This window comes from Staurois parvus, unplaced genomic scaffold (genome assembly GCF_062004578.1).
Source record: "Staurois parvus isolate SC_StPar_1 unplaced genomic scaffold, SC_StPar_1.0 ptg003350l, whole genome shotgun sequence".
Classification (NCBI taxonomy): domain Eukaryota; kingdom Metazoa; phylum Chordata; class Amphibia; order Anura; family Ranidae; genus Staurois; species Staurois parvus.
This window is the reverse complement of record NW_028321146.1, coordinates 942-10,937: the sequence shown is the minus strand read 5'-3', so window position 1 is coordinate 10,937 and position 9,996 is coordinate 942. Positions and strand designations below refer to the sequence as shown.

The 9,996-nt window shown below is 48.9% G+C and overlaps 1 protein-coding gene across 1 annotated transcript; it reads right to left on the bottom strand.

Moving 5' to 3' along the window:
- Positions 1 to 780: 780 nt before the first annotated feature.
- Positions 781 to 7,507, bottom strand: LOC149428293 (metabotropic glutamate receptor 7-like). Its single transcript, XM_089667538.1, has 2 exons — positions 7,288 to 7,507; positions 781 to 1,004 (listed from the first exon to the last, which is right to left on the bottom strand). Exons 1-2 carry the CDS (start codon positions 7,505 to 7,507, stop codon positions 781 to 783), a joined length of 444 nt encoding a protein of 147 aa, XP_089523664.1.
- Positions 7,508 to 9,996: the final 2,489 nt, after the last annotated feature.

Below are 9,996 nucleotides of genomic sequence, written 5' to 3'. Positions count from 1 at the left end.
GCACATCACATGACCGATCTGTTATTGGTCAGATGTCTGACTTCCGGTGACACTGCGCAGGTGACACCATTATACAAATCTTCGCAGTACTTCCTGCATTGAAGATCAGATATTTGTGAAATCTCCCATTGTATGTCGGACCGCACGCTCCCCCCCCCCCCCCATCCTAAGATGCAGCAGCTGCATTCACTTTATTCCGGCACACAGCAATGCCTGTCGATCCCGCCAGAAACTCTCTGTCCTTGTAACTTCCTGCTAACGAACCGCTGTCAGCCAGTTCTCCTCTGTGAACTACAGAACACCTCCGCTTCCCCTCCCCCACACATGTAGTCCTAACACACTTCCTGCCCTGACAACGCTGCTCCTCCATAGGCACAGTTCAGCAAGTCAGCGTTGTCACCCGAGGACAGGAAGTGTGTTACTGGCGGGATCACTGGGGGCAATAAAGGAGAAAAATCTGAAAGAAGAAAACGAATGCAGCCGCCGCGCCTACAGACTGCAATATATTATATATACACCTTGTGGGAGATTTACTAACACCGGAGCCGCTCTGCATGGCAGCCAATCAGCTTCCAGGTTTTACTGTCAAAGTTTAATGGAAGAAGCTGATTGGCTGCCATGCACAGCGGCTCCGGTGTTAGTAAATCCCGCCTTTTACAATTGGAATAATGAAGTCAATGCCCCCCCCCCCTCCACCTCTGCCCCCCCGGAGCTTTCATTGGCTCTCCATTGTCTGGGGAGAGGGTGGAGTCATGCTGTTCAGGATCCCACACCATCCAATTAGATGTAATCGTCTTTTAGTGGAACAATGATCTGATTGGTCGCTGTGAGTTTCTGCCTCATTATGTCGTTGTCATGACTTACACTGAGCTGGAGTTCGTCCGTCCATTGTCCAATCAGCCGATAGCCCGGAGTGCTTTGGTTCCCCATCTGGTATTGGAAGATGTCGTAGCGGCCCAGAGCGTCGCCATTCTTGTTGAAGAGCACCGGGGTTCCGGCACTGCCTGTGGGGAGAGAAGGACGGAGCATTGAAGGAAGATCACGGCTTGCGGCATCAGCATTGGATGTTATTATTATGTTATTATTGGATGTTTTGTAACTTGGTATCTTCCTTTGTCCCCCCCCCCACCACCACCACCGCACGGTCCTCCTGCTCCTGGCTCAGTGTTGTTCCTCTCTTGGCAGAATAATGAAGTTTTGGAGAGAAAAATAATTTTACGTAAAAATAAAACCCATAAAAAGCGTCCTCTGTAATCCCGGAGATGAGGACTTCCCTCTAGTAGTAGTCAGTGTCGCTCCTCTGGACGTGTTCTGCTGGAGATGTTTCCTCCAAAGCACTTTGGAATTCATAGAGCTGTACATTTAGGGGGACAAGGCAACCTCCCAACAAAGGAATGGTCCAACATAGGAGGACAAATTCTACAGGTCAGGACTTAGAGCTCTTCCTACTCCTCACAGAAGTTCTTAGACATTCTTTGGAGGACAATGAGGTCACATTCTGGTCAGAGAAGACAACTGGCTCACAAGAGGAGTGAAAAAAGCCATCTACACCGCATTGGAACAGTCGTCCCTGACCAGAGGTGGGGGGACTTCAACACCTTCTATCTTCTACTATACCTATAATTTCATTTTAACATCACTACCCCGAAGATTTGACAACAATTCTCACCTTCAGCCATGTGACTCCAACGAGGAACAGACACCAATGGCTGAGACTATGTAACTAGGACAGGGTCGTGCCACCACCTGGAGAGCGATGTTAAAACTGCATGTTATGTGGAGACAGACGGCATTGAAGCCCCCACCAAAGTTCAAGGATAGCCCTTCCAGTTTGGCATAGATGGCTTCTTTCATGGCTATTGGGAACCTGTTGTCCTCTCACTTCTTGGACAATCAAGACCGATAGAGACCAACTACTACTAGATACACCATGACCCGGATCCATGAGACCAACTACTACTAGATACACCATGATCCGGATCCATGAGACCAACTACTACTAGATACACCATGACCCGGATCCATGAGACCAACTACTACTAGATACACCATGACCCGGATCCATGAGACCAACTACTACTAGATACACTATGATCTGGATCCATGAGACCAACTACTACTAGATACACCATGACCCGGATCCATGAGACCAACTACTACTAGATACACCATGACCCAGATCCATGAGACCAACTACTACTAGATACACTATGACCTGGATCCATGAGACCAACTACTACTAGATACACTATGACCTGGATCCATGAGACCAACTACTACTAGATATACCATGACCTGGATCCATGAGACCAACTACTACTAGATACACCATGACCTGGATCCATGAGACCAACTACTACTAGATACACTATGATCTGGATCCATGAGACCAACTACTACTAGATACACTATGATCTGGATCCATGAGACCAACTACTACTAGATACACTATGACCTGGATCCATGAGACCAACTACTACTAGATACACCATGACCTGGATCCATGAGACCAACTACTACTAGATACACTATGACCTGGATCCATGAGACCAACTACTACTAGATACACTATGACCTGGATCCATGAGACCAACTACTACTAGATACACCATGACCTGGATCCATGAGACCAACTACTACTAGATACACCATGACCTGGATCCATGAGACCAACTACTACTAGATACACCATGACCCGGATCCATGAGACCAACTACTACTAGATACACCATGACCTGGATCCATGAGACCAACTACTACCAGAAACACCATGACCTGGATCCATGAGACCAACTACTACCAGAAACACCATGACCTGGATCCATGAGACCCTAGATACACCATGACCTGGATCCATGAGACCCTAGATACACCATGACCTGGATCCACGTTCTGCTCCGATCACCCACAGCAATACAAAACCCTGAGCCGCACTCTGAATGTATTAGCCAGGTCTCAAAGTTGTCAGGGTCTGGATCTGAACTTGCGACCTCTGCTGTGTCTGGCTGTGGCTCTTCTTGCTGTGCCACCTGAGATGGTGGACATCTCCCTGTCTGATCTCCTAGGATCACCTTTCCCTGTTTCTGGTGAACCTTGAAATCTTTGCTCCTCCCATGAACCTCCTGATTTAATCCATGTCTCTGCACTTCCTGTTTGCCAGAATATTGTCCTCTCTCCAGCCGATATCTGGCACCTTTGCATACCTGCAGCTCTCCTTGTCTCCACTATCGCTCCTTACTGACCTTCGGCTTGTTCCTCGATTTCACTTCTGCTTGATCCCAACCTGCAGCCACTTGTTGCTGACCTTCGGCTTGTTTACTGACTACACTTCTGCTTGATCCCAACCTGCTATATCTGCTACTGGATTCCATACTGGTCACCTCCTGGTGGGGACATCCTGAGGACCGTGACCTGGTACTAACAGGCAAAGCCCATCCCCTCCCTCAGGAGCTCTGGTAAATACTTAGACCCGCACCTCGGGTGAGCCCGTGTCATCCACCAGGGTGACCTGCTTGTGTACTCCTCCTGCTGGTCAGCGGGAGCCTCTCTACTGCCATAGCTACTAGACATGTGCAGAACGAACAAATTAGTTTTGTTTCATTTCGAATCGATTCGTTAAGTTACTATTTCTGTTTATTCATTTTTGACCGGATTCAAATATTTCCAGTGGATTTGAAGAATTTGAATCGAAAATATCGAAGATATCCGAATTCATTGTGAAGATTGGCTGGTTTGAATTTTGAGAGACGGCTGTATTCTCTTTTCATCTATTCTGTTTTATTCCATTTTCTTACTTTCTATTCTATTCTATTCTATTCTTGGGATGAAATCCGCAATAGGAAGCAATATGATTACATTTCAAATTCGTTTTCAAATTCGATTTGAATTTGGATAATTATTTTGAACAACATTTCATTTTTGGATTCATTTTTATTAGTTTCCGTTGTAATTCGGATACATCTGAGTCTCAGAATAACAAAATTTCATCTGAATTTCCTTTTGAAACAAAACGAACTGCCGTGTCCAATAGCTACTGATCTATGAGCCTGACCCCTGACCCCGACAAAAGTGAAAAGTAAAAGCTTGAGCTGCAGTCCCCTCCCACTGGCCACGCCCCACTAACATGTTTCACCCTGATCATAGAGGTCAGACAGTCCCGGGACAGGGTCATCCAGCACCCAGGGCGAGGATCCAGAATTGCACCCCAAGCATGCCATAGAATTGGTGTCCCACCCTGCATCTATTCTTTGCCCCCTTGCTTCTCTGCGCCCAGGGCAGCTGCCCCTCCTGCCCACCCCTTGTCCCGGCCCTGAGGTTGGTGTACAGTTGGGGCTGCACAGCTCTGAGGCTTGGATGATCGAATCAGAGTTGGGGTTGAAGACAATCGAATAATATGAATGTGTTGGGCAGTAAATAAAAATGGATTCCCATATGTTGGGGTAGGAAGTGAAGGTATGGGGGGGGGGGGTTGTCTATGACTTTATGATGAGTGGCATCTTCCACCCCCTGTCCTGGCCGGGATCCTTTCACTCCTGTTGCCCAGCACAGGAGAGTCGACTTCAGGTGTCACTAATCAAGTCCCCCTCCCCCACCTCAGACGCTCGGCGTTTGTTCCCATTAGCAGAAAAGGAGCTTCTACGGCGCCATTATCACCTCTAATGAGAGCGACTCGGAGGATCCGAATTCCACATTATTGCAGCAAATGGCGTGTTATCAGGAGGAATATTAGCAGCAAATTCTTCCTTGAGCCGGAGAAGACACAAAGCCGCGTCTGTCCTCGGAGAATCGGGATTTTATTACCCAGAATTGGCGGTAATGGAGGGAAGTGCCGGAGCGACACCTTCAGCCAATCCCAACGTCTCGGGGACAGGAAAAGAACAAAAAATCTCCCAAATTTGCTGCTAAATTGGCCAATAATTAGCGCTGCTTGTCTCCCGGTGACGCCGGCATTAGCAGGACACAAAACCTTTCTCCACCAGAATAGCGCCGTCCGCCTTCCGCCGCACAATGGCGTCCAAATTACCAAAATGAGCTCAATTATGGAAGGCAGGAAATGGAGAGAATTATTAAAGAAATCGCTGGGTGGCTGAAAAAGGAGAAATAAGAAGTCTTCTGTGATCTGCAGATAATCCGGCGCGGCGAGAAGGCGAAGGGACTGCGGGGGGAAGGCGAGGAAAATGGTGGATGTGAGCCAAGAGAGGCGAATGTATAGAGAGGGACGTATAGCCAGCCGAGCTTCACATGGCAACCGAGGACAATGGACCCTTCATTCCACCCGGTGAATGGAGAACATTGAAGGCTTCCCTGCAACTCCGCAACAATCCCTCCACCCAACAGCCCATGTATCCACCACGTGCCGTGTCCCCTGCCGGGTATGAACCACCTCCCACAGGGAACACAGGACTCCCCTGACAATGCCTCCATCTCCTCTCCAGGAGGACGGCACCATCTTTGTTCAGCCTTCAGCCAGGGTCACCATCTACGTCCTGGACTGAGAACTGGGGGAGGGGAGACTGAGGAAATGCTCCTCCTCCTTCTACAAAGTTACAATGTACAGTCTGATCACTGGGGGAGGGGAGGGGAGACTGAGGAAATGCCTCCTCCTCCTTCTACAAAGTTACAATGTACGGTCTGATCACTTGGGGAAGGGAGACTGAGGAAATGCCTCTTCCTCCTTCTACAAAGTTACAATGTACAGTCTGATCACTGGGGGAGGGGAGGGGAGGGGAGACTGAGGAAATGCCTCCTCCTCCTACTACAAAGTTACAATGTACAGTCTGATCACTTGGGGAGGGGAGACTGAGGAAATGCCTCCTCCTCCATCTACAAAGTTACAATGTACGGTCTGATCCCTGGGGGAGGGGAGACTGAGGAAATGCCTCCTCCTCCATCTACAAAGTTACAATGAACAGTCTGATCACAGTCTGATCTGCCTGCAGCAGATGATGACATCATCCCAGCCTAGGCAGAGTGGTTCGTAAAGAATTTTGAGGCCTTTGTTCCTCAACATTCAGAAAAGGGTACTTTTTGAGAGGGGGAGGGCTTTGCCTCCTCCTCCTTGCAAGATACCCCCCAGAATTGAAGGGTATGTGGGAGGGGCATACACTTGCTTTCCCTTTCCTGGCTACCCAGGCTACATGCTAGGATAGAGGTCTGGTTGGGATATTAAAGGGAACCCAACTCTGATGTCCTATGTAGAGCAATTAGGAGGTGAACCCACAGCCTGGCCCATACGTGTGCACAGCTCAACTGAACAGCTATAGAGGGCCGAGTCTTTCAGGAAGGGGCTCTGCAGAGCAGTTACAGCCAGAAGAGGAAACTGATCCAGGGAGTGCAGATGAACCTCCAACCGAGCAGAGGACATCTCAGAGCAGAGGACATCTCAGAGCAGAGGACATCACAGACCAGAGAACATCTCAGACCAGAGAACATCTCAGAGCAGAGGACATCTCAAAGCAGAGGACATCACAGAGCAGAGGACATCTCAGAGCAGAGGACATCACAGAGCAGAGAACATCTCAGACCAGAGAACATCTCAGAGCAGAGGACATCTCAGAGCAGAGGACATCACAGACCAGAGAACATCTCAGAGCAGAGGACATCTCAGAGCAGAGGACACCACAGAGCAGAGGACATCACAGACCAGAGAACATCTCAGAGCAGAGGACATCTCAGAGCAGAGAACATCTCAGAGCAGAGGACATCTCAGAGCAGAGGACATCTCAGAGCAGAGGACACCACAGAGCAGAGGACATCACAGACCAGAGAACATCTCAGAGCAGAGGACATCTCAGAGCAGAGGACATCACAGAGCAGAGGACATCTCAGAGCAGAGAACATCACAGAGCAGAGGACATCATAGAGCAGAGGACATCTCAGAGCAGAGGACATCTCAGAGCAGAGGACATCACAGAGCAGAGGACATCACAGAGCAGAGGACATCTCAGAGCAGAGGACATCACAGACCAGAGAACATCTCAGAGCAGAGAACATCACAGAGCAGAGGACATCACAGAGCAGAGGACATCTCAGAGCAGAGGACATCTCAGAGCAGAGGACATCTCAGAGCAGAGGACATCACAGAGCAGAGAACATCACAGAGCAGAGGACATCTCAGAGCAGAGAACATCACAGAGCAGAGGACATCACAGAGCAGAGGACATCACAGAGCAGAGGACATCTCAGAGCAGAGGACATCTCAGAGCAGAGGACATCACAGAGCAGAGGACATCTCAGAGCAGAGGACATCACTGAGCAGAGGACATCTCAGAGCAGAGAAGTTCTTACCATTAAAGTTGACATTTCGGATGTATTTCAGAAGCTTCTTCCCCACAGGGGGGTCCACAGCTGGGCAGAGTCCAGAAGATCCAGGGCAGAGGTCCTTTATCATATTGTGCAGAGCATGAGCCATGGCATAGACGGCGTCTATCACAAACTGGACTCGTTCATCCTGCTCATAGGGCGAGTCTTGACCAATCCGCTCCTGACCTACAAAAGTCCAAAACATGAAAGGAAACAATGTCACCCCCCAATAATGAGCCGGAAATGAGTATTACTGGAGTACTCCAGACCAACCTCCCCTTGTAAACGCCCACTGCTGAGTCAGAGCTAGAACCCTCCAATCAACAAAGAGCAAGCTCCCTGCCGATTGGAGCAATACAACTCTGGCTCAGCAGGGGGGGTGTCAGACCTCTACAGAGAGACCACTACTTCCACATTGGGAGTACGGAGCCTTTGCTGCAGTATGCTGGCAGGACACAGGCCTTTCTATTCCAGCTGTGGCTGCCTTCTAAAGAAAACATCTGGAAGACTTTGCACAACGTTTGTTGCACCTGGAATGGATTTTACTGTTTAAAACAAAAGTTCAATTGGGCTTCAATCTCTCTGCGGATGCTGTAAATATTCATACCCCGGGATTGTCCCCTTCTTGTTGTCATAGGCAAGAGGCTGCAGTCCTGCCTGAGGTGACAATGGGGAGTCAGGTGGACTATGAGACTCGAGCAGTTGTCTGAATGGCATTGGCAGAGCCCCGATTTCATGTATTGCCTGGAGTGAGTCTTCAACAAATCACATATAAGGGGGAGATCAACCGCTGAAGATTCCTTCCTCCATCGCCCCTCTCACAGTCTCGTATTTCAGGGTCTCAGCCGGCTGTGATCCAGAGTCAGCTCACTAAAATGTCCTTCACGGATAGACAGGCCATGAAAATCTCTTCACAGATTATTTATCTCCATCTGTAAGGAGCTTCTGCTGCACTAAAACCAGCATGAGGGCTCTGATGTGGTTGTTGAGCTCCTCGGTGCGCAAACAGCACATCTGTCCATCCGTCAGAGGAAGATTGAGAGGAAGACGGAGATGGTGAGGGAGAGGAAGATGGAGATGGAGAGGAAGATGGTGAGGGAGAGGAAGATGGTGAGGGAGAGGAAGACGGAGATGGAGAGGAAGACAGAGATGGAGAGGAAAATGGAGATGAGGATGGAAGGTGAAGATGGGAATGGAAGATGGAGATGGAGAGGAATATGGAGAGGGAGAGGAAGAGGAATATGGAGAGGAAGCCAGAGATGGAGAGGAAGACGGAGATGGAGAAGAAGACGGAGATGGAGAGGGAGACAAAGATGGAGAGGGAGACACAGAGGAAGACAGAGATGGAGAGGAAGACGGAGATGGAGAGGAAGACAGAGATGGAGAGAAAGACAGAGAGGAAAACAGAGATGGAGAAGAAAATGGAGATGGAGAGGAAGACAGAGAGGAAAACAGAGATGGAGAAGAAAATGGAGATGGAGAGGAAGACAGAGATGGAGAGGAAGAAGGAGAGGGAGACAAAGATGGAGAGGGAGAGGTAGATGGAGAGGAAGACAGAGAGGAAAACAGAGATGGATAGGAAGACGGAGATGGAGAGGAAGACGGAGATGGAGAGAGAGATGGAGATGGAGGGGAAGACAGAGAGGAAGACAGAGATGGAGAGGAAAATGGAGATTTATCTCCATCTGTAATGAGCTTCCTGCACTCTGATGTGGTTGTTTAGCTCCTCGGCACATCTGTCTGTCCATCAGAGGAAGATTGACAGGAAGAGAAAGATGGAGAGGGAGAGGAAGATGGAGAGGAAGACAGAGATGAAGATGGAGAGGAAGATAGGGAGGAAAATGGAGATGAGGATGGAGAGGAAGAGGGAGAGGAAGATGGAGATGCAGAGGAAGATGGAGAGGAAGACGGAGATGGAGAGGAAAATTGAGAGAAAGACAGAGATGGAGAGGAAAATGGAGATGAGCATGGAAGATGGGGATGGAGATGAAGAGGAATATGGAGGAATATGGATAGAGAGGAGGACAGAGAGAAAGACAGAAATGGAGAGGCAGACAGAGATGGAGAGGAAGACGGAGATGGAGAGGGAGAAGAAGATGGAGAGGAAGATAGAGAGAAAGACAGAGATGTAGAGGAAAATGGAGATGAGGATGGAAGATGGAAATGGGGATGGAAGAAAGAGATGGAGAGGAATATGGAGAGGGAAAGGAATATGGATATGGAGAGGAAAACAGAGATAGAAAAGGAGACAGAGATGTAGAGGGAGACAGAGATGGAGAGGTAGATTAAGATGGAGAGGAAGACAGAGATGGAGAAGAAAATGGAGATGAGAATGGGAGATGGAGATAGAGAAGGAGAGGAAGATGGAGATGGAGAGGAAGACAAAGATGGAGAGGGAGATAGAGATGGAGAGAGAGACAGAGATGGAGAGGAAGATGGAGATGGAGAGGATAACAGAGATGGAGAGGAAAATTAAGATGAGAAAGGAATATGGAAAAGGAGAGGAAGACGGAGATGGAGAGGAAGATGGAGAGGAACACAGAGATGGAGAGGAAGATGGAGCTGGAGAGGAAGATGGAGATGGAGAGGAAGACAGAGATGGAGAGGAAGACGGGGATGGAGAGGAAGACGGGGATGGAGATGGAGAGGAAGATGGAGATGAGGATGGCAGAGGGAGATGGAGAGGAAGATGGA

Coding starts and splice junctions, on each gene's coding strand:
- LOC149428293 (XM_089667538.1), bottom strand. CDS start 7,507: ATGTTTTGGACTTTTGTAGGTCAGGAGCGGATTGGTCAAGACTCGCCC. Junction 1,005..7,287: donor CCGAAATGTCAACTTTAATG/GTAAGAACTTCT, acceptor CTCTCCCCACAG/GCAGTGCCGGAACCCCGGTG.